This window comes from Triplophysa dalaica, chromosome 8 (assembly GCF_015846415.1).
Source record: "Triplophysa dalaica isolate WHDGS20190420 chromosome 8, ASM1584641v1, whole genome shotgun sequence".
Lineage (NCBI taxonomy): Eukaryota > Metazoa > Chordata > Actinopteri > Cypriniformes > Nemacheilidae > Triplophysa > Triplophysa dalaica.
In genome coordinates, this window is record NC_079549.1 from 191,367 (window position 1) to 216,198 (window position 24,832).

Here is a 24,832-nt window from a genome sequence, read left to right on the forward strand (position 1 = left end):
ACAGCGTGTTACAGTGTGTTACAGCACGTTACAGTGTGTTACAGCGTGTTACCTTGTGTAACATTGTGTAACAGCGTGTTACGGCGTGTTACCTTGTGTAACAGTGTGTTACGGCATGTTACCTTGTGTTACAGCGTGTAGGAGTGTGTTACAGTGTGTTACAGCGTGTTACCGTGTGTTACGGTGTGTTACAGCGCGTTACAGCGTGTAAGAGTGTGTTACCTTGTGTTACAGTGTGTTACAGCGTGTTACAGCGTGTAAGAGTGTGTTACCTTGTGTTACAGTGTGTTACAGCGTGTTACAGCGTGTAAGAGTGTGTTACAGTGTGTTACCGTGTGTTACAGTGTGTTACAGCGTGTTACCGTGTGCTACAGTGTGTTGCAGCGTGTTACAGTGTGTTACAGCTTGTTACCTTATGTTACAGCGTGTTACCTTATGTTACAGCATGTTACCTTGTGTACACTGTGTTACAGCGTGTTACCTTGTGTTACAGCGTGTTACAGCACGTTACAGCGTGTTACAGTGTGTTACCTTGTGTAACAGTGTGTTACAGCGTGTTACCTTGTGTTAAAGAGTGTTACAGTGTGTTACAGCACGTTACAGCGTGTTACAGTGTGTTACCTTGTGTAACAGTGTGTAACAGCGTGTTACCTTGTGTTACAGAGTGTTACAGTGTGTTACAGCGTGTTACCTTGTGTTACAGAGTGTTACAGCGTGTTACCTTATGTTACAGAGTGTTACAGTGTGTTACAGCCTGTTACCTTGTGTTCCAGAGTGTTACACTGTGTTACAGAGTGTTACAGTGTGTTACAGCGTGTAAAAGTGTGTTACAGCGCGTTACAGTGTGTTACAATGCGTTACAGTGTGTTACAGCGCGTTACGGTGTGTTACCTTGTGTAACGGTGTGTTACAGCGTGTTACCTTGTGTTACAGCCTGTTACAGTGTGTTACAGCGTGTAAGAGTGTGTTACAGTGTGTTACAGCGTGTTACCTTATGTTACAGCGTGTTACCGTGTGTTACAGCGTGTTACCATCTGTTACAGTGTGTTACAGCGTGTTACCATCTGTTACAGTGTGTTACGGCATGTTACCTTGTGTTACAGCGTGTAGGAGTGTGTTACAGTGTGTTACCGTGTATTACAGCGTGTTACCTTGTGTACAGTGTGTTACGGCGTGTTACCCTGTGTTACAGCGTGTAAGAGTGTGTTACAGTGTGTTACCGTGTGTTACAGCGTGTTACCTTGTGTTACAGCCTGTTACAGTGTGTTACAGCGTGTAAGAGTGTGTTACAGTGTGTTACAGCGTGTTACCTTATGTTACAGCGTGTTACCGTGTGTTACAGCGTGTTACCATCTGTTACAGTGTGTTACAGCGTGTTACCATCTGTTACAGTGTGTTACCGTGTGTTACGGCATGTTACCTTGTGTTACAGCGTGTAGGAGTGTGTTACAGTGTGTTACCGTGTGTTACAGCGTGTTACAGAGTGTTACAGCGCGTTACAGTGTGTTACAGTGTGTTACAGCGTGTTACAGCTTGTTACCTTATGTTACAGCGTGTTACCTTGTGTACAGTGTGTTACGGCGTGTTACCCTGTGTTACAGCGTGTAAGAGTGTGTTACAGTGTGTTACCGTGTGTTACAGCGTGTTACCATCTGTTACAGTGTGTTACAGCGTGTTACCATCTGTTACAGTGTGTTACCGTGTGTTACGGCATGTTACCTTGTGTTACAGCGTGTAGGAGTGTGTTACAGTGTGTTACCGTGTGTTACAGCGTGTTACAGAGTGTTACAGCGCGTTACAGTGTGTTACAGTGTGTTACAGCGTGTTACAGCTTGTTACCTTATGTTACAGCGTGTTACCTTGTGTACAGTGTGTTACGGCGTGTTACCCTGTGTTACAGCGTGTAAGAGTGTGTTACAGTGTGTTACCGTGTGTTACAGCGTGTTACCGTGTGTTACAGCGTGTTTCCGTGTGTTACAGCGTGTTACCTTATGTTACAGTGTGCTACCGTGTGTTACAGTGTGCTACCGTGTGTTACAGCGTGTAACCGTGTGTTACAGCTTGTTACCTTATGTTACAGCGTGTTACCTTGTGTACAGTGTGTTACCGTGTGTTACAGTGTGTTACAGTATGTTACAGCGTGTTACCTTGTGTTACAGCGTGTTAAAGCGTGTTACAGCACGTTAAAGCGCGTGACAGTGTGTTACCTTGTGCAACTGTGTGTTACAGAGTGTTACAGCGTGTTACAGTGTGTAACAGAGTGTTACAGCGTGTTACAGCACGTTACAGCGTGTTACAGTGTGTTACCTTGTGTAACAGTGTGTTACAGCGTGTTACCTTGTGTTACAGAGTGTTACAGTGTGTTACCTTGTGTAACAGTGTGTTACAGCGTGTTACCTTGTGTTACAGAGTGTTACAGTGTGTTACAGCGTGTTACCTTGTTTTACAGAGTGTTACAGTGTGTTACAGAGTGTTACAGAGTGTTACAGTGTGTTACAGCGTGTTACAGTGTGTTACAGCATGTTACCTTGTGTTACAGAGTGTTACAGAGTGTTACAGCGTGTTACAGTGCGTTACAGCGCGTTACCTTATGTTACAGAGTGTTACAGTGTGTTACAGCATGTTACCTTGTGTTACAGAGTGTTACAGTGTGTTACAGCGCGTTACCTTATGTTACAGAGTGTTACAGTGTGTTACAGCGTGTTACCTTGTGTTACAGAGTGTTACAGAGTGTTACAGTGTGTTACCTTGTGTTACAGAGTGTTACAGTGTGTTACAGCGTGTTACCTTGTGTTACAGAGTGTTACAGCGCGTTACCTTATGTTACAGAGTGTTACAGTGTGTTACAGCGTGTTACAGCCTGTTACCTTGTGTTCCAGAGTGTTACAGTGTGTTACAGAGTGTAACAGTGTGTTACAGCGCGTTACAGTGTGTTACAGCGCGTTACATTGTGTTACAGCGCGTTACAGTGTGTTACCTTGTGTAACGGTGTGTTACAGCGTGTTACCTTGTGTTACAGCCTGTTACAGCGTGTAAGAGTGTGTTACAGTGTGTTACAGCGTGTTACCATCTGTTACAGCGTGTTACCATCTGTTACAGTGTGTTACAGCGTGTTACCTTATGTTACAGTGTGTTACAGCGTGTTACCTTATGTTACAGCGTGTTACCATGTGTTACAGTGTGTTACAGTGTGTTACAGTGTGTCAAAGTGCATTCTATAACAGCTGAGGGGGTTTAATGACACGTGCCGTAACACCCTCAGCTGTTCTAACCCTCTGCTTCTTGAGATTAATGCTTCAGTAAATGTTTAAAAACACATTGATGACTGTGATGTGATGATGTCGGGTGTTGTTGTGAACAGCTGAGAACACAAACCTTGTGAGATTGCAGCCAGTTTATTCTTCTCTTCTGGACTGAGCTGCAGCATGGTGTGAATGACGGGGAGTAACGCCTGACGCTCGCTGCCCGACCGCAGGAAGATGAACTGCAACAACACATTCTTCAGATATTCCAGATTAGCCACAGATTTCTCTCTCTCCTGATTACGCTCCAGTCGCCGCACTTCACTCTTCAACAGCTGAGGAGACAACACAACACAACACAACCAATTAATCAACACAAAAAACACACTCGCAGACAAACGCAACCCATCACAGATCAACACAGTCAGGGCTCTAGCATAATCTGGGTTTTTGTCAATTTCAAACTAACCCAATTTTCTTGTTGTTTAAATAGCAAATGCATATGCGCCCAAGTGCTGGTGTTGTGACACCATAGACCAACTGAAACCTGCTCTCAAGTCAACAGTGCAATATAAATATTATTTATAGTTATTTAAAGAGCATGTTAGTAATATATGCCTATAGGCGGGAGCACAGAATGTGTACATTCTGCCTTTTACACACAGAGAGACGCGCAGCAGCACACAAACATGACAAATATTCCAAATAAATGGAGTAGAATGTAATTATTATTATTGTGGACATAAAGATAAAAAAATCGGAATGAGAGAAGAGACTCTGATTGGTTTACTACACGTTACGCCCAAAACACATCAGTGACTCATACTGTTTAAAAATGAAAAATATGTTCAAAATTAAGCATAACAAGAGCCATGATTACTACACATTTACTTTAGTAACATCATGATAAACAGTAAGGAGACAAACAAACAATAGCTTAATAAACATATTTAACAAAGATTATTGCTGTTTTGTTGTGCCATTGTTTGAGGCTTGTGCGGATCATGTGAGCATGTGAGCTCATACATAGTATGTAATCCGAAAATATAAATATTAATGTTATATTAATTATTAATTAAAAGAAGACACTTCAAGCTTTATTCACACATATGCTTTACGTTTCTATGATGAGTATTCACAGAGTTTAAACTTTATTTTAATGACGCGCTTCAGAAAGATGCACATGAAGCAGTGTTAAATTTGACAGCAAATTTTGATTTAGTTTTAGTCACATTTTAATCAAGCCCATCATTTTAGATTTAGTGTGGTTTAGTCAATGAAATATGAAAAACATTTAAGTGGAATAAATATAGATTATATTTACTCTAGTAAAATCTAAATGGTCCTCTAGCTCAGTTGTAAGAGCATGACATTAACAACGCCGAGGGAATGGGTTTGATCCCAAAGGATTGCACATACTTAGAAACAAATGTATAGGACAATACAATGTAAGTTGCTTTGGATAAAAGCCTCTGCCAAATGCTTAAATATAAATCATTGCATAAAATGTTCCATACAAAGATTCAACTGTTTTGGTATAATTTATTTCACCTGACGAAATTCAAGCTGGTCATTACCTTTATTTTTCATTAAAAAATCAGTAAATAGATATGAATTGTTGAACACAGAACATTAGACCATGAACGACATGTTCTAGTTCAATCAATCTCATTTGACTCTAATGACTCGTCAAGGAGGGCGTGTTCATTCAGTTCATCCAACCAATGAAACGCTCTGAGCGCTATTGGCTCATGGCATGCCTCTTTGAAGAGAACTTTAAATCAATTATTAGTCTTATTTGTGTGACTAAAATGACTGGAGTATTTATGTCTTCTCCTTCTTACACAGATCTGAAGACACTAGCTGAAAACAACCGACTGTGCTTAAGTGTCAAGACGGGCATTATGACGTGTGTGTCTGAACATTAATGCGTAATAAATTGCGTAAATAACTCAATCTGACACTTGTTGCGAGCAGTTTGAAACGGCATTGCCTGAATGCTCTGACTGAAGATCGGGAGTACTTGATGCTTTAAAATAGTTTGTATTTGTGATTGGCATGACTTAAAATAATGTGCAAATGTCTATTCAGTCAACTGATGTGCGACCACTGAAGCAGCTCGAAATAGCAGCAAATTCTTTCAGTGTGAGTAAATCCAATACATCCAGTGCCTTCAGCCGAACTTGTGACTCCCAACGAATCAGATGTGCGGTGGGCGGGCATTACTATAGGCAACAGACTACAGGCCCGTGTTCTGATGGCTCTCACTAAATCATTGGCTGTATCGGAGACAAATAGCAAATTTCTAAATTAAATTAATTTATTGGCAAATTGGCTTTTAAAATGACCAATGTCGATAATCGGAGAAATGCTTAATATCGATGTGGATAATTGGTCGACCCCTAATTTGGACACACCCTAACTGCACTCATGAAAAAAGTGCTCGTCCACTCTTTATAAAAACAGCAAGAGCTTAAAATACTAAACAAAGCCACAGGTGTCATGTCTGGATCACCACAGAGATCTGCTCACTCATGTTGTTCCTCAGCTGGTATCTTACTCACCCGCTTGACAATCTCATTCAAAGTATTTTTGTTCTTCAAACGACACGCAGCGACAGAGAATGACTAGATTGACTGAATTAAAGCCGAATAAAACAGGGTCATTTAAGATCTGGAGATATGAAATCTGGAGAACTTTCTGAGGCGCTAATGTCCTCTCTTAAATACAAACTCACAGTTCTTTTGAAGGGTCAGTTGAACCCTGGGCTGAGCCAGTGGACCGACATCATAAATCAGAAAAAGATCCACTCACAAGCAATCAGTGATCGCGACCAACACACTTACAACAACACAACTGATCAATTAACACAAAACATCTCATTAGCTCAATGTGTGTGTATTCTCACAGTGATCTGCTCCATCAGCACAGCGTTGGTGGCTTCAGTCTCATGCAGTAAACCATTCAGATGCTCCATGTTGCGGGTGGCAGTGTTGAGTTTCTGTGTCACTTCCTCTTTACTGAGCTCCACCTGCCAAACCACAGGCTCTGCACACACACACACACACACACACACACGTCATGAGCCTTCTATGATAACTCACCCACCCGAAGAGCGTCCTCTAGTCAGAGTAAAAGTCACAGTAGGGCACAAGCTCTGGAGTGTCTTGAGAGGAGTGTGGTACCGTGTTTGGGGTCTGGAGCAGTGAGGAGGTGCTCTAGAGAGGTCAGCGGGGTCCCAGGAGTCGACACTGATTCAGTCTCTGTGGTTTCCATCCCCTCACACTCCTCACGAGCGACACCTTGCAGGTCAAACTGAGGAACATCAACATACTTTCTGTCCACCTGACACTTCCGGCTCGACGCCACGGCTGGACCTGAACACACACACAGTATCCCATCTGGAGTGACACAAGGTACTGCTGATAAAGGTGACAGGAAGTTCAGTTTTGAGTTGATGAGCATATGAAACATCAGCTCTTCTCACCGCTGCTGCTGCTGGATTCTTTCTGCATGTGAAACAGCTGCGTCTCCAGACGGCTGATCTGCTGTTGTAGCGTCTCCACCGTACTGCAGTGTTCATCCTGAAGGTGGCGCACTTGCTCGCGGAAGCTGTTCCGAAGGCCCTCGGTCTGAGCGTTCAGGTGAGACGTGCACTGTCCGTGTTCAGACTTCAGTGACACGTTCTCAGACTGAAGCGTCAACAGTCTGAAAGACACACAACTGATGTTCCACACGCCAACACAGCAGCCGAGCGAGATCTCACGTCACAAACATATGTCAACCCCTCCCCACTGGTTTAGTTTTCACTTCGTAAGTTTGTTCTGAGCAGAATGTAGAATATGGAGCGAATGAAAAGAAACAGAAGCTCAACAAACATCTGCCGTGGAGTCTTTCAAGTGCTCTTAACACATCACGTTCGTTGAGTTCTTCCATTAGAGGAACACACAAGTTAAACTTCTGTCATCTCTTCAAATGATTCCACATTTAAGTTTTATTATTTTATGTTTTATATCGTGCCCTTGTGTAAAGCTGCTTTGCAATACTGTAAACTGTGAAAAGCCCTTCACAAATAAACGTTGAATCATCAATCATTTACTCGTCTTTACCTCTTTAAATGACTTTGTTCTGTTGAACACAGAGAGAGATATTTGGAAGAATGTTAGCAACTGACATTTCTGGGACATGATTGTATATTTTTATTTGTTCTTTTGAACACAAAATGAGAAATGAGAAAAACAAATGGTTCTGAGGCGCTATGGACTGACATTTTCTGACTAGCCCAGAAATTTCTTCCAAATATCCTTCTTTGTGTTCAACAGATTGAAGACATTTGTAGAGATTTGGATCTACTTTGGATTTCTTTCATGACAGAATTTTCATTTTGGGGTGCAGATCTGAGGCCAGTGGGAGTTGTTGTTGTTGTTGTTGTTGTTGTTTACCTCTCTCTGAGTTCAGCTTCTTTGGTGACGCTCTCCTGCAGGATCTTGTTGTGTCGTTCCAGCAGCGTGTCGTGCTCTACATGCAGCTGCTGCAGTTCTGCTGTGCTCGACTGAAGCGTCTGCTGAGTCTCCTGCAGCTGCCTGCGCAGACGCTCCAGCACAGCGTCCATGTGCTCTCTACACACAGACACACAAATATAATGATGTGAGAGAAGAGACAACAACACACATATTTGATGGGCTCCTATTCTCTGATTTACTCAAGACAATAAATACATTTTAAGACGATCTGACTGAGGTCATGTACATGGAGGCACAAAGAGGAAGAAAACACTTCTCACGCTTCTCTGCAGGCCTAACAGAGCAATGTCTCTGACACACCAGCAGGTGGCAGTAGAGCGGTACACACTACTGTGCTTCACTATTTCACATCGTTCTCACTCACTGGTGTTCACATCTGTGCAGCTACTCTCTCTCTCTCTCTATATATATATATAAATAAAGCATCTTCAATATTTCAGCAGATTATATTCAGTGTTCTGGCTACAGCATATAAAGCTTAATAAGAATATATATGAGGGGACCCACATTTCGGAGGACCTGTCCTGGACCACCAACACCTCATGCCTGGTCAAGAAGGCTCACAAGCGTCTCTTCTTTCTGAGGACACTGAAGAAGAACCAACTGTCTTCAACTATCCTGGTGAACTTCTATCGCTGCACGATAGAGAGCATCCTAACCAACTGTCTGGTACGGGAACTGTTCTGTTGCTGAGCGCAAGGCACTGCAGCGGGTGGTGAAAACAGCCCAGCGCATCACAGGGACTACACTCTCTTCCATTGAGGACATCCAGAAGAAACGCTGTCTGCGTCGAGCTCGCAGCATTCTCAAGGACTCCTCTCATCCCGCTCATAGACTGTTTACTCTCCTGCCTTCCGGTAGGCGCTTCAGGTGCCTCCGGGCAAGAACCAGCAGACTAGGAAACAGCTTTTTTCCCAGAGCTGTTTCATTACTGAACTCTGCCCCCCACTGATTTCACTACCCCTCATAACTGTAACTTAATGCTGCTATTACATTGTTTAGATTGCACTATAGGGCTGCCATGCATGACTGAACTGTACACACCAGTACTTCATGTATCTGCTCTACTGGACTGTTTACACACACATAGCATCATTTGCTCTATACTGCTCACTTGCACACCAGGAATATTACACTGAATGCTCATTTGCACTAATGGACTACTTTCATAACTGCACTAACTCATCTACTGCACTGTAACTTCAATAACTGCATTAACTCATCTACTGCACTGTAACTTTCATAACTGCATTAACTCATCTACTTCACTGTAACCTTAATAACTGCATTAACTCATCTACTGCACTGTAACCTTAATAACTGCATTAACTCATCTACTGCACTGTAACTTTCATAACTGCATTAACTCATCTACTTCACTGTAACCTTAATAACTGCATTAACTCATCTACTGCACTGTAACCTTAATAACTGCATTAACTCATCTACTGCACTGTAACTTTCATAACTGCATTAACTCATCTACTTCACTGTAACCTTAATAACTGCATTAACTCATCTACTGCACTGTAACTTTCATAACTGCATTAACTCATCTACTTCACTGTAACCTTAATAACTGCATTAACTCATCTACTGCACTGTAACCTTAATAACTGCATTAACTCATATACTGCACTGTAACCTTAATAACTGCATTAACTCATCTACTTCACTGTAACCTTAATAACTGCATTAACTCATCTACTGCACTGTAACCTTAATAACTGCATTAACTCATCTACTGCACTGTAACTTTCATAACTGCACTGTAACTCACCTACTGCACTCTAACTCATCTATTGCATAACTAACTGCATCTACTCATCTATTGCACTATAGCTTCAATATCTGCACTAACTCATCTACTGCACTGTAACTGTATATCTGCATCTACTCATGTATTGCACCGTACCTTTAATAACCACATTAACTCATCTACTGCACTGTAACTTTAATAGCTAATGTCTGTAACTAATGCACACTCAAGTCACTTGCACTATTGTATAGTCTATATTGTTATCTGTTCATAACCACCTGTACATTAATGTTCACAGTATATAGCCTTCTGTATATATTGTTCATAGAACATACCGATTGTCATATTTTTATAGTACATGCCCATCGTAAATTATTTTCCTAATATTGTATTCTGTATTTATTCACACTGTATATCTGCACTTGCTAATTGCACTTCTGGTTAGACCTAAACTACATTTCATTACACTGTACTTGTATATGTGTAATGACAATAAAGTTGAATCTAATCTAATCTAATATGAGCTCTTACATGAATCTGACGCTCAGAAACCCCTGTAAAGCCTGTCCTGACGGACGAGAGAATGTTAAACACACACCTGTACAGCCGGCAGAAAACAACACTTGTGTGCATCGGTCAGAAATCATTGACCACAGATACACAGCGATGGCATGTGAAGATGGTTTTCATTAAAGAAATGTGTTGTTATTGTATAATAACACACTAAACCTCTGAGGCCTGAACTGTACTTTACCCAAATAAAAGTCTTCACTGAAATCAACACGACTGTATAGAACACATCACCTGTCCTGTCTGAACGCCTCCTCATCGCTCGGCTTTGAGCTCTTGTGTTTCTGTTGCTTCAGGACGTTGTGGACTCGCACCTTGTAACTCTCAAACTCAGACACAGTGGCAGCGAGCTCGGCCTGAAACGACACACATCACACACTGCGGGATGAATAATGAAGGCATTTCCTCGGACTCATTGAGAGCCGCAGGGCCGAGCGCCGAATGCTGTTATTGCGTTCGGTTGAGGACTGAAATGAAAAGATCTGATGGAGCGAGCTGAAGGGACAAAGCGAGAGCTCTTAATACACGTGAGAAATGAAAGAGGGTTTAAGTGGAAACCTTGGCAGCGGTGCATTCGTCCTGCAGGACGTTGAGTTTCAGCTGATAGGAGCTGGAGGATCTCTGCTGTTGATCGTTCATCATCTTCATCTGTTCCTCCAGTCGATGTTTCTCTGCTGTAAGATCACTGCACTGGATCTGACAGAGACACAGATGATGTGTGTTACACCATCAGCAGAAACACAGCACTCCTCATGTCAATCTAATGCAGTCTCACATCTTTACCTTATATTCCTCCAGCTGCTGTTGATGGGCCTCTAGTTCTCCTCTCAGAGCAGATTGAGTCATTATCTGTTCTGCTTCCTGTGGTCAAAATTCACAATAATGTTCAGAGGAAACTAACCCTAACAAACTATTGTATCCACTCAACATCCACATAAATCATAACTGTATTCTTTACAGAGACTCACTTTTTGCTTTGCATCTCCAAGATCCTTCTTGGTTTTGACCAGCAGTTGTTTCATCTTGGATGCTTTCTCTTCTATCTGATCCACCTTCAGCTTCAGAGACTCTGAGAGAACGTCACACCCAGACATCCATCAGATATTTCGTGTACAACACAGATGGAACATATGAAACACACATACCGATTTCTTCATTCAGCCGCTGCTCTTCTTGTTTCTGTGTTTGTTGTTGTGTTTTATACTCTTCGATCTGTCTCTCTCTCTCACACAGTTTGTGATTGAGTTCTTTCACCAGTTTCTCATAATCTGCCATCTCCATGTCCATTAATGTGTTCTGCTGGGCGTCCTACAGTACAACACATGACATGAGGTGATTTATCTCAGCATGAAGCTTGCTGAAGGAAAATCCTGTTTAATGGTAACTTGCCTTTCTCAGCTGCTCCAGTTCCTGAGCTGTCTGCTGGAGTTGAAGTTTGAGTTTGTTTTGCTGAGCCTGAAGCTCCTCCACATCTTTTACAGCAGACTGATGGTCCTATAAAACCCGCACAAATTCAGAATAACCCCAATAAACTGAGCACTCAGGTTTTTAAAAGGAAAGACATCTTTGAGCAAATGTGGTGTAAATCAAGTATTTTCAGGTGTACCTTAGACTTCTGCTCTTTTACAAGTCGTTCTGCCTCCAGCTGTTTCTCCAGACCACCGTTCATCTTCTGGAGCTCCAGTGTGTGTGACTGCAGATGGGTGACGTTACTCTGAAGCGTCTCTGTCCTCACCATCAGATCCTCTCGCTCGGACGACAAGAGTTCATGCTGAGAGATACACAAAACATTGACTCTCGGTTCACAGGGATCCTCTGATAAGCACACTCACACACACACACGCACAAACACACGTGCACGCACACACGCACACACACACAAACACTAACTCACGCACACAAACACTCACTCACGCACACAAACACTCACTCACGCACACAAACACTCACTCACGCACACAAACACTCACTCACGCACACACACACACACTCACACTCACACTCACACACCTACACTCACTCACACACACGCACGCACACAAACTCACACACACGCACGCGCACACACACACACACACGCACACGCACGCACACACACAAACACTCACACACGCGCACACTCACACGCACGCGCCCTCACACACGCCCCCTCACACACGCCCCCTCACACACGCGCCCTCACACACGCGCCCTCACACACGCACACACAAACGCAGACACGCACACACACACACACACACGCACGCACACACACGCACGCACACACACACACGCACAAACACACGTGCACACACACACACGCACAAACACACGTGCACACACACACACGCATACTCACGCACGCACAAACACACGTGCACACATGCACACACTCACACACACTCACACACACTCACACACACTCACACACAAACAAACGTGCACACTCACACACAAACACACACACACAGTTACCTGCTGACTTGTGTTGACTAGATGTCTGTTTAACTCTTCATTGAGTCTCTCTGTCTGTTCCAGCTTCTCTTTCTCTTTCTCCAGAAGTTCACTCAGCTTGTCATATTCCACCAACAAATTCTGTCAATTAGCTATCATTGATTATTTTATCCATCTATGTTTTTGAAATCACATGACTTTAAAACAAGTGTTCATATTCATGCAGTGGTCAACACAAACAAACAGTGTGAAGAGAAACCTGAAACCTTATAGTCTTCTGCTCCATGAATGATGTCCTTCATGAATCCTGATAGTTTGTCTCGTTCATCCTTCAACATTACAACTTCTTCACTTAAAGCGACAACCTGAGTAACACACAAAAGATTTCAGTGTGTGCATATGTGACACTGTGAGTGTGCGCGTGTACAAGTGTGTATGATTAACAGTGTGTGTGTGTTCAGGTGTGTGTGTGTCTGTGAGTGTGTGTTCAAGTGTGTGTGTGTGTGTGTTCAAGTGTGTGTGTTCAGGTGTGTGTGTGTCTGTGAGTGTGTGTCTGTGAGTGTGCGCGTGTACAAGTGTGTATGATTAACAGTGTGTGTGTGTTCAGATGAGTGTGTGTTCAGGCGAGTGTTTGTGTGTCTGTGAGTGTGTGTATTCAGGTGAGTGTGTGTGTGTTCAGGTGTGTGTGTGTGTGTGTGTTCAGGTCTGTGTGTGTGTTCAGGTGTGTGTGTGTGTGTGTGTTCAGGTCTGTGTGTGTGTTCAGGTGTGTGCGTGCGTGCGTGTGTGTGTGTTCAGGTGAGTGTGTGTGTGTGTGTTCAGGTGTGTGCGTGCGTGTGTGTGTATGTTCAGGTCTGTGAGTGTGTTCAGGTGTGTGTGTGTTCAGGTGAGTGTGTGTGTGTGTGTTCAGGTGTGTGCGTGCGTGTGTGTTCAGGTGTGTGCGTGCGTGTGTTCAGGTGTGTGTGTGTATGTGTGTAAGTGTGTGTGTGTGTGTTCAGGTCTGTGTGTGTGTGTTCAGGTGTGTGTGTTCATGTGAGTGTGTGTTCAGGTGAGTGTGTTTGTGTTTAGGTGTGTATGTGAGTGTGTGTGTTCAGGTGTGTGTGTGTGTGTGTGTTCAGGTGTGTGCGTGCGTGTGTGTGTGTTCATGTCTGTGTGTGTGTTCAAGTGAGTGTGTGTGTTCAGGTGTGTGCGTGCGTGTGTGTGTGTGTGTGTGTGTATGTTCAGATCTGTGTGTGTGTTCAGGTGAGTGTGTGTGTTCAGGTGTGTGCGTGCGTGTGTTCAGGTGTGTGTGTGTATGTGTGTAAGTGTGTGTGTGTGTGTGTGTGTGTTCAGGTCTGTGTGTGTGTGTTCAGGTGTGTGTGTTCATGTGAGTGTGTGTTCAGGTGAGTGTGTTTGTGTTTAGGTGTGTATGTGAGTGTGTGTGTTCAGGTGTGTGTGTTTGTTCAGGTGTGTGTGTGTGTTCAGGTGTGTGTGTGTTCATGTGAGTGTGTGTTCAGGTGAGTGTGTGTGTGTGCAGGTGTGTATGTGAGTGTGTGTGTTCATGTGTGTGTGTGTGTGTGTTGAGGTGTGTGTGTGTTCAGGTGTGTGTGTGTGTGTGTGTGTGTGTTCAGGTGTGTGTGTTCAGGTGTGTGTGTGTGTGTGTGTTCAGGTGTGTGCGTGCGTGTGTTCAGGTGTGTGTGTGTATGTGTGTATGTGTGTGTGTGTTCAGGTCTGTGTGTGTGTGTTCAGGTGTGTGTGTTCATGTGAGTGTGTGTTCAGCGCAATGTTAGCGCACACAGCTCGGTTCCGGTTGAAAATCCCCTGCAGCTGGGAAACTTTGTGACGGTGAGACGGCATAGTCGCAGGACAAAACATCACTCAACCGTTCCGATTAAAGTCTCGAACAGGTTTGCCCCGCTCAGTGACGCACCGACTGAGAAACCTGCTGAAAGTGCCCTAGTGATCGGTGATTCTATTGTCCGGAACGTTAACATAGAGGCACCAGCCACCATAGTCAAATGTTTACCGGGAGCCAGAGCGCCTGACATCAAGTCAAACTTAAATGTGCTGGCTAAGGCTAATCGTAAATACAGTAAGATTGTTATTCATGTCGGCACAAATGATGTTAGACTCCGTCAATCGGAGATCACTAAAGATAATATTAAAGAGGTGTGTGAGCTCGCAAAAACGATGTCAGACACTGTAATATTCTCTGGCCCCCTTACTGCTTACCGTGGTGATGAGATTTATAGCAGATTATCATCACTAAATGGCTGGTTGTCTGAGTGGTGCCTGCAGAATAATATAGATTTTATAAATAACTGGAAGAGTTTTGAGGGCAGACCTGACCTGTTGAAACGAGATGGTCTCCATCCCTCCTGGGATGGGGTTTCCCTCCTCTCTAGAAATTTGGCACACAGTCTTAATAATGCTAAAGTCTGACTACCTAGGGCCCAGGTCAGGAAGGAGACAGAATGGCTTAACCAACTGTCTGCTTGCCGTCTCGCGTTACAGAATACACAAAATATACAACATGTAATAATCCCTTCTTACAAACAACATAAAATAGAGACTGTGTCTGTCCCCCGGATTAGCAAACATAAGATATTGCGTAAACCTCTTGAAAGTAATTTAATAAACGTTAAACAAATCAAACATGAACAAAATACAGATAATCAGCTGTTACGACTCGGATTGCTTAATATTAGATCTCTCTCAAATAAAGCACTTTTTGTTAACGATTTGATAACCGATCATAAAATAGACATGCTTTGTTTGACAGAAACATGGCTAAAGCCAGATGATTTTATTACTCTAAATGAATCCGTTCCCCATGATTATTACTATAAACACGAGCCTCGTCTAAAAGGTAGAGGGGGAGGTGTCGCTGCACTTTACAAGAATTCTTTTATTACCTCTCAGAAGTCTAATTTTAAGTACAGTTCTTTCGAAGTCATGGTACTTCACGTATCGACACCTAATACTAAGGACAAAACATTTTTAAAATTTATTCTAGCTATTGTATATAGGCCTCCAGGGCACCACACAGATTTTATTAAAGATTTTGGTGGGTTCTTATCAGAACTAGTACTGGCCGCAGATAGAGTCCTTGTCGTCGGTGACTTTAATATCCATGTAGACAATGATACAGATGCCTTGGGACTGGCTTTCAAAGACACTCTTAACTCCATGGGCGTTAGTCAACATGTGTCAGGACCCACTCACCTTCGTAATCATACTTTAGATTTAATACTTTCTTATGGTATAAATGTGGACGATGTTAAAATCGTTCAGCAGAGTGAAGATATTTCGGATCATTATCTGATATTATGTTTGCTTCAATGGCCTACGGCTGCAAATCAAACTCCTTGTTACAAATATGGTAGAACGATTACTTCAACTACCAAAGATGCGTTTCTCGATAATCTGCCTGAATTGTCTAAAATATCCAGCATGAGTAATAACGTTGACGATTTTGACACTACTATTGAAAATTTTAACTCTACTTTCTCGGAAATATTAGACACAGTTGCTCCTCTGCGTTTAAAGAAAATTAAAAATAGCAGCCCAACACCGTGGTATAATGAACACACTCAGACTCTAAAAAAAGCATCCCGTAAAATGGAGCGCAACTTTAAGAAAACGAATTTAGAGGTATTTCGTATAGCATGGAAGGATAGTACTCGAAATTACAGGAATGCAATAAAAACGTCTAGATCCGCCTACTTTTCAACACTAATAGAGGAAAACCATCACAACCCTAGGTTCTTATTTAACACCGTGGCTAAATTAACAAAAAATAAGTCGTCATCGACGTCAGATTCTGATTATCAGCATAACAGTGATGAATTTATGAACTACTTCACAAGTAAAATCCAAGATATAAGAGAAAAAATTATAACAATGCAACCTGTAGTGAAATCCGCTGAACAAACTAACTACAGCACCCCTAAGGAGAAATTGCAATTATTTTCTACAGTAGATCACGATGAACTGTCTAAAATCATTAAATCATCTAAATCATCAACATGCATGCTAGACCCTATACCTACAGAACTACTGAAAGAAATGCTCCCCGAAATTATAGATCCTCTTCTTAGTATTATTAACTCATCTCTGACATTAGGACATGTGCCTAAAGCATTTAAGGTGGCTGTTATAAGGCCTCTTTTAAAAAAACCCAAACTCGACCCTAAAGAACTAGGGAATTACAGGCCTATATCGAATTTACCTTTTATATCTAAAGTTCTGGAAAAAGTAGTTTCAACTCAATTATGCTCCTTCCTCCAAAGGAATGACATTAATGATGAATTCCAGTCTGGATTTCGAGCATGTCACAGTACAGAGACTGCTTTGATCAGAGTTACAAATGATCTGCTTTTAGCGTCTGACCGTGGCTGTATTTCGTTATTGGTGCTGCTAGACCTCAGTGCTGCATTTGACACCATTGACCACAGCATACTTCTACATAGACTCGAAAATTACGTCGGCATTAACGGAATAGCATTGAAATGGTTTAAGTCTTATTTATCCGACCGTTTTCAATTTGTAGCAATAAACAATGAGGTGTCCCGCAAATCACAAGTCCAGTACGGTGTACCACAGGGCTCAGTCTTGGGACCCCTGCTCTTCGCATTATACATGCTACCTCTAGGAGATATAATAAAGCGACACGGAATTAGCTTTCACTGTTATGCTGATGATACTCAACTTTATATTTCCTCGATGCCTCATGAAACCCAGCAGTTTCATCGAATAAAGGATTGCATAGTTGACTTAAAAATGTGGATGAGTAACAATTTTTTACTACTAAACTCGGACAAAACAGAAGTGTTACTTACTGGACCGAAAACTGCTATGCGTAACAACCAAGAATACTGCTTAACGATTGACGGATGCTCCATAAAATCCTCGTCATCAGCTAAGAATCTTGGCGTTGTATTTGACAGTACTCTCTCATTTGAAAGCCATGTCGCAAACACCTGTAAAATTGCATTTTTCCATCTTAAGAATATATCTAAATTACGTCATATGCTGTCACTGTCAGATGCAGAGAAATTAATTCATGCATTCATGACATCAAGACTAGATTACTGTAATGCACTTCTAGGTGGTTGCCCTGCGGGCCTATTACAAAAACTGCAACTGGTTCAAAACGCGGCAGCTCGAGTTCTTACACGTACAAAAAAGTATGAGCATATAACCCCGGTTCTGTCAACCTTGCACTGGTTACCTATAAAGCATCGCATTAACTTTAAGATCTTGCTTATTACCTATAAAGCCCTACATGGTCTAGCGCCGCAGTATTTGAATGAACTTCTATTGTATTACAGACCACCACGTACATTACGCTCTAAGGGGTCCTGTCAGTTGGTAATACCTAGAATTTCAAAATCAAGTGCAGGTGGTAGATCCTTTTCTTATCTAGCGCCTAAACTTTGGAATATTCTTCCCTGCACGGTCCGGGAGGCAGACACACTCTGTCAGTTTAAATCTAGACTAAAGACTCATCTTTTTAATCTTGCATACACTACACCTCCATAATATTAATCCTCAGAGGATTTAGGCTGCATTATTTAGATCAACCGGAACCAGGAACACATCCAACAACAAATGATGTACTTGTTGCATCAAAGAGTGCAGAACAGTACTCTACTCTCAGCCAGTCTTGTCTCTTTGTTCCAAGGTTACCGCAGGATGCAGTTCATGCCCAGACCTGATGGCAGAGCTGAGAATGGGAAGCGGTGACCTGACAAGTGCTAAGAGGATAGAGCTGGATAAAGGACGCGACAACTTTGTTTTTTTCTACAACATTTCAAATGCTATTAGATTGTTAATGATAATCTTTAATTTTTATATTTTTATTAAGCCTTGTTGTGCAAGCACTGATGAGCTTGTGCAGAGGCAGCAGCTTTTGCCAGAGGGGAACTGGAATCCCCTGGTTGGGCCTGGGTTCCCCTGAGGTTTTTTTTCTCGATGGGAGTTTTGGGTTCCTCACCACCGTTTGCATATTGTTTTGCACTATCTGCCTGGCCGGGGGGGCTGCTTTAGAATTCATACTTGTATTAAATGTGTCTCATGTACAGCTGCTTTGTAACAATGAAAATTGTAAAAAGCGCTATATAAATAAAGTTGAGTTGAGTTGAGTTGAGTTCAGGTGAGTGTGTTTGTGTTTAGGTGTGTATGTGAGTGTGTGTGTTCAGGTGTGTGTGTGTGTGTGTTCAGGTGTGTGTGTGTGTGCAGGTGAGTGTGTGTTCAGGTGAGTGTGTGTGTGTGTGCAGGTGTGTATGTGAGTGTGTGTGTTCAGGTGTGTGTGTGTGTGTTGAGGTGTGTGTGTGTGTTCAGGTGTGTGTGTGTGTGTTCAGGTGTGTGTGTTCAGGTGTGTGTGTGTTCAGGTGAGTGTGTGTTCAGGTGAGTGTGTGTGTTCAGGTGTGTGCGTGCGTGTGTTCAGGTGTGTGTGTGTATGTGTGTGTGTGTTCAGGTCTGTGTGTGTGTGTGTTCAGGTGTGTGTGTTCATGTGAGTGTGTGTTCAGGTGAGTGTGTTTGTGTTTAGGTGTGTATGTGAGTGTGTGTGTTCAGGTGTGTGTGTGTGTGTGTGTGTGTGTTCATGTGAGTGTGTGTTCAGGTGAGTGTGTGTGTGTGCAGGTGTGTATGTGAGTGTGTGTGTTCAGGTGTGTGTGTGTGTGTGTGTGTGTGTTCAGGTGAGTGTGTTTGTGTTTAGGTGTGTATGTGAGTGTGTGTGTTCAGGTGTGTGTGTGTTCATGTGAGTGTGTGTTCAGGTGAGTGTGTGTGTGTGCGGGTGTGTATGTGAGTGTGTGTGTTCAGGTGTGTGTGTGTGTGTGTGTGTGTGTGCGGGTGTGTATGTGTTCAGGTGTGTGTGTGTGTGTGTGTGTGTTCAGGTGTGTGTGTGTGTGTGTGTGTTCAGGTGTGTATGTGAGTGTGTGTGTTCAGGTGTGTGTGAGTGTGTGTGTTCAGGTGTGTGTGTGTGTGTGTGTTCAGGTGTGTGTGTGTGTGTGTGTTCAGGTGAGTGTGTGCGGGTGTGTATGTGTTCAGGTGTGTGTGTGTGTGTGTGTGTGTGTTCAGGTGTGTGTGTGTGTGTGTGTGTGTTCAGGTGTGTGTGTGTGTGTGTGTTCAGGTGTGTGTGTGTTCAGGTGTGTGTGTGTTCAGGTGTGTGTGTGTACAGGTGTGTGTGTGTTCAGGTGTGTGTGTGTGTGTGTGTGTGTGTCACACCTCTTTCTTGCTGTTGTCAAGCTCCTTTTTGGCCTTTACTGCCACAGCTTTGATTTTATTCGTCCGCTCGTCTTTGGCTTTCATTTCTTTCTCCAGGATTTCTAACCAACAGAAGAATCCAGTTACAGAATGTGAAAACATTTTTTGAGTGTGAGGATGATGGTCTGTGCTGGTCCACATGAGACAATCTTACCTATTTTATCAGATAACACTTTCATGTCTTCATCAGAGACTGACATCTGCTTGAGAGAGAGATCAGTATAAATCACAACATTTAGCTTCACACAACACAACACAACACTACACAACACAAGCATCATAAACAGGCCAATATTGAGAGTGTGGAGTGAAGGAGAACATTGACAGGACTATGAGGCTTGTCTAAAGGGTTAGTGTTAGAGTTGTGACTGTCATCACCTGGACGTGGCAGATTTCTTCTCTCCTCTGTGATATGAGAGCGTGTTTTTCAGTAAGACTCTGCTGGAGATCTGTCGTGTCACTCACATGTGTGTCATTATGTTCTTCACGTGGTTTCTCCTCTAGACTCCTGCTTAAATCAGTGATCTGAGTGAGGAGGGTCTGGTTTTCACCTCTCAGCTTTTCATTCATGGTTTGGACTTCTCTCAGGTCTTTCTGCAGTGCTTCCGTGTCTAACAGCATGTCCTGTAAACTGGCCTTCAGCAGCTCTTTCTCTCGGCTGATGTCTTTGAGATGTTCCTGAAGCTCAGTGGTCTGCTCCTCACCCAGACTCCTGGCGTTCTCCAACTCTACGGCCAAGCGCTCGGCTCTTTCCTCAAACTGCTGGGTCAACCTACTTTTCTCTTCCTCAGCTCTGGTCACGAGACGGTCTATCAAGGTGGAGATGCCAGACGTCGCGTCGACTTCAGCCTCAGAATCATTCTGCTGGAGCGTTTCAGCGATGCGATTCAGAGCTTCAGAGAGTTGATGTCGGGTAACATCCATGTTCCTCTGAAGGGCGTCCCTCTCTTCTGACAGATGTGAGATCTGAGACGTGAGATGTTTGATGCTCTCTTGACGCTCTTCATCTCGGGATGGAAGAGCACAGGCGACCTCCTCCAGAGTCTTTATAAGCTCCTCCTTTTCTCTGCTTATCAGACTCTCCTGATGTTCTCTATTCCCTCCACTGTCCAGCATTTCTTTCAACTCTTCCACGAGAGTGTCCTGTTGTAGCAGCTGCAATAGAATGTCTTCACTTTCTCTCCTCACGTCCTCAAAGGACAGCTCTGACGTTCCATCTGCATCTGAGAGTTTCTCCAACGCTTGCTCCTGGAAGACGCTCTTAACCTTCTCTTGGAGAGACTTAAGAGAAGCTTCCATCTGCTTCTTCTTCAGCTGATATTGTGTGATAAAGTCTTCGGCTTTCTCTTTGAGATCCACCTTTGGGTTAGTCTGAATCTGATGAATCTCTTCTTGATGTTCGGCACTGCCGTCTAGCTCTGGCTTCACTTCTTGGCCATCAATGGTCTGGACTTTCTGATGATGACGTTCAACAGAGATTCGGCATCTTTTTCCTGTCTTGTCTGTGGACGTGTCACCGTCGTCTTTGTTCATTTGAAGCTCGTTGACTCTGAACTCCAGTTCTTCCTTCTCCACGGTGAAGTCATGTTTGACCTGCTTCAGCTCAGACTCCAGCTCTAGTTTCACATTTCTCAGAAAGGTCAGTTCTTCCTGAAGCATGACCGTCTGTGTCTGCAAATCCTCCAGTGCACATTTGAGCATGACAGCTTCATCGCCGGAGTCGTCATATGGCTGGAAGTTCACCACCTTCACGATCCCCAAATCTTCCTGAATGACTCTGGCGGCAGCTGCGTCCTCTTCTTCTTCTTGAACGTCTTGGAGGAATCCCTCCTTCAGCGCCAGCTGCTCTGACAGCTCATCGTGAAGCAGCAGCAGCCTTTCTCTCTCCTTCTCGAAGTCGGCAGCGTTCATCACCAGCTGTTCCTCCAGCTCTCTCACTTCATCTTCATTCTGTCGGTTCAGTCTGTGGATCTCCTGCTGGAGGTTCTCCATCTCCTGCTGGGATTCTGTTAGCCTCAGCTGCTGAGAGTCTTTAAGAGCTTCCATCTCCACCGTAAACTGCCGCTGGGAATCCTCCAGTTGTCTTTGATATTGAGAGATCTTGGACTCATGCTCCCCACAGATGCTCTGAAGGTTTGCGGCGAGTTGGGTTGTGTGCATCTGCAGGTCCGCACACTCTTTATTCTTCATCTGAACTTCATTCTGAAGCGCCGTCAACTTCTCTTCTGTTTCCTGCAATTATAACATTCATCACTCTCAGCATCATGTAGCTTATAAACGTACATCATCTCGTTACTGTTTCTATCTGACAGGTACAACACAATAAATGTAGAAATACAGCCATGGAACAATTAAGAGACCGTTTCAGATCTTCATCTCTAGAAGTATTTTACTCATTCCTGTCCAGTGCCTGTTGAATTTCAACAAAATCAAACCTCAGAAAAGACGTAAAGTCATCCAACAGCGACGTGAAAGACTGACAGAATGACAAGACGCGTGAAATCTGTGAGATAAATCCAGGTTATCGCATAAAAACATATTTCTGAACTATTCCTAAATACATGTAGAAATATGACTGCAGTATTGCATAAAAGTGAATCTGAACTTGTTTTCTTTGCAGTATTTGAGGTCTGAAAAAATAGACATTATCTTTCTGTTATTTTCCCCTGTTTCTCCAGTTTTAGTTTTATGCAAATAAATGCAAAAAAATTGAAACTTGAAATTTGACAGAAATATTGTTAGTAGTTCAGAAATGAAACAAAAAGAATAAATTTACCTCTACACATACCTGAGAAAGTACATTCAGAAAAAACTAAACTAACATTGAAATGGTGTCTTCATGTTTTCCATGGCTGTACACACACTCTGCACACACTGTTATCAGTAAGACACAGAAGGCTGGTGATGAAATGGATTATTTTGAATCTTTCTTTACATGTGCTCGTCTCTTGAGCTCCTCGTGTTCTTTGCGCAGCGATGTTAAACTCTGATGAGTCTCAGCTTTCTCCAGCAGTACAGCGTCCATTCTCTCCCTCAGCTCCTGTTCACATCAACAGTTTTACTCATCACAACCCACAACACCAAATACACTGAGACACAAACAGACAGAAAATCGTTCAACATTTCATCACGATAACATTTAGAAATCTTGTTTATAGCAATAATAGCATTATATCACTGACATAATTCAGTCAACACTAATGGATCATGACAAGAAAGACCACTGTGTTATAACACCTTACGGGTTTATTCATTTTATATGGCAGTGTGATTCTATAGGAGACAGTCTTTATTGTTTACGTTGTGATTTCATATGACAGATGAAGTGTCTCATGTCACGGAGCACAAACCTGAATAACGGTGTCATCTTTAGGACTTCTGAGCACCTCCAGCTCCTTCTCCAAATCTGGAAAACACCAACCCTGTTAAACTCTTCAAATGAAACTCTCCTGTCGATCAGTGGTTAGAGCACGGCGCTAGCAACACCAAGGTTATGAGTTCAATCCCAGAGATTGTTCATACTCAGATACAAATAGTATAATGCAATGTGAGTTGCTTTGGACAAAAGCGTCAGCTAAATTCATAAATGTAAATTAACTAGAACATTTAAGAAAACAGATCATTCAAGAAAACTTAAACGTTCTTATGTTACCTGAACATTTGACTTTAATCTTCTGCATTGCCACCATTTGTTTCTTTGCAAACTTGATGAGATCCTCTTTTGACAAAGTATCCAACTTAAAAAAAAATCATATCAATAACACGCTTCTTCACATCAGTCATGACACATTTTCTCTTTAGACAATCACACTGAATGTTCACCTTAGACTTGCTGGACACCTGCCCTAACGGTGACGTCATCGTCTCCGGGTTTGCGTCCTGTCGCAGGTGTGAGATAATGGCATTACAATCAAACACTAATGTACTTCCTCCTTCAACATCATCATCGTCGTCATCTCTACACGTCATACACATAATATAGCCTGTTCTAATAGATTTCACTCATGTGCAAAAACTGCCAAATGTACCATCATTTACAGCGTTGATTTTTCAACCTGTAAGTTATTATAACAATACCATGACTTTATGGACATTCCTCGTGCATTCACTAAGCATCACGTAAACACCATCTACATATATGAAGTCATTTATTACCAGAGTATTACCATCGTAAATATATCATGAGATAACTGCACCCTATAAACAATCAACTGAAGTAATTACTCACCAATTAAACGTGTTATTTGTTTTTGTACAATAATATTATAAAGGTATTTCACAAACTACCCTGAATTAGCATGTATTAACTGTTAAATAGCAATCGATTCATAAAAATCCACTAAAAAACATAAAAAACTCGTCCTGCTAACCTCCATTTCGTGGGTGACGACAGCAATCAGCCGCTTAGTTCTCTTTAGGCTTAAATCAGTAATTGAACAAAACAATTGAGTAAGAATTCACTGTAGTTAATGTATAAACAAACGCAGCATCTTCAACTTCCGCATTAAGCTCCTTCCGTACAAAAGCGTCATTTCAGGAAGAGAAAACAGCCAATCGCGTTCTTCTCATCAGCCGGATTCACACAAGCGCCGCCTATCCATCACAATGAGGTAAATTGGCCAATGGCTCTTTGCGTGTCATCGGCTCTAACCGTTCAGATTGGTTCATCGGAGGAGGCGGGACTTGTGGGAATCTTTTTTATTATTAAGCGCTTTAATTTCACTGACGAAGACACATACAATTCCATTTATAAATATACATATTAGCATTAGCCCTTCGTTGAGTATAACCGGTGATAAAAAACAAGTACAAAACTAAAACGAAACAAACAAAATAAATAACTATAAGAAACAAGAGATAGATGCTTACTCAGATGAACCTTCAACCTTGAAATGATGTTGCTTTAACAAATGTAAGAGTTTAGTACACTGGTTAAAGTTCGGCTTTGATTTGTGCAACTACATTCATAAATGATCAACTTTAACAAAATTAAAAACTAAATCCAAATGTTTGTTCTCCAAAGAAATCTCAAATTTGATTAACTGTACATGCTAACCAAT

General features: G+C 42.5%; 1 protein-coding gene across 2 annotated transcripts in view; it reads right to left on the minus strand.

The window, feature by feature from the left end:
- Nucleotides 1-24,290, minus strand: part of LOC130427360 (GRIP and coiled-coil domain-containing protein 2) — a 32,348-nt gene extending 8,058 nt beyond the window's left edge. Inside the window, exons 1-22 of one of the 2 annotated variants that reach the window (XM_056754788.1) lie at nucleotides 24,143-24,290; nucleotides 23,595-23,651; nucleotides 23,425-23,509; nucleotides 23,123-23,178; nucleotides 22,708-22,812; nucleotides 20,151-22,004; nucleotides 19,927-19,972; nucleotides 19,734-19,834; nucleotides 12,794-12,892; nucleotides 12,549-12,668; nucleotides 11,701-11,865; nucleotides 11,484-11,588; nucleotides 11,240-11,402; nucleotides 11,063-11,163; nucleotides 10,878-10,955; nucleotides 10,653-10,790; nucleotides 10,329-10,450; nucleotides 7,685-7,861; nucleotides 6,730-6,950; nucleotides 6,428-6,619; nucleotides 6,151-6,290; nucleotides 3,376-3,577 (exon numbers count right to left, since the gene is read on the minus strand). In XM_056754788.1, coding sequence (XP_056610766.1) covers nucleotides 3,376-3,577; nucleotides 6,151-6,290; nucleotides 6,428-6,619; nucleotides 6,730-6,950; nucleotides 7,685-7,861; nucleotides 10,329-10,450; nucleotides 10,653-10,790; nucleotides 10,878-10,955; nucleotides 11,063-11,163; nucleotides 11,240-11,402; nucleotides 11,484-11,588; nucleotides 11,701-11,865; nucleotides 12,549-12,668; nucleotides 12,794-12,892; nucleotides 19,734-19,834; nucleotides 19,927-19,972; nucleotides 20,151-22,004; nucleotides 22,708-22,812; nucleotides 23,123-23,178; nucleotides 23,425-23,509; nucleotides 23,595-23,651; nucleotides 24,143-24,148 — 4,333 coding nt within the window. In that variant the 5' untranslated portion in view covers nucleotides 24,149-24,290. Of the gene's footprint in view, nucleotides 1-3,375; nucleotides 3,578-6,150; nucleotides 6,291-6,427; nucleotides 6,620-6,729; nucleotides 6,951-7,684; nucleotides 7,862-10,328; nucleotides 10,451-10,652; nucleotides 10,791-10,877; nucleotides 10,956-11,062; nucleotides 11,164-11,239; nucleotides 11,403-11,483; nucleotides 11,589-11,700; nucleotides 11,866-12,548; nucleotides 12,669-12,793; nucleotides 12,893-19,733; nucleotides 19,835-19,926; nucleotides 19,976-20,150; nucleotides 22,005-22,707; nucleotides 22,813-23,122; nucleotides 23,179-23,424; nucleotides 23,510-23,594; nucleotides 23,652-24,142 lie in introns of both variants that reach the window. The other variant, XM_056754787.1, reaches the window with a different exon arrangement.
- Between the last annotated feature and the right edge of the window lie 542 nt (nucleotides 24,291-24,832).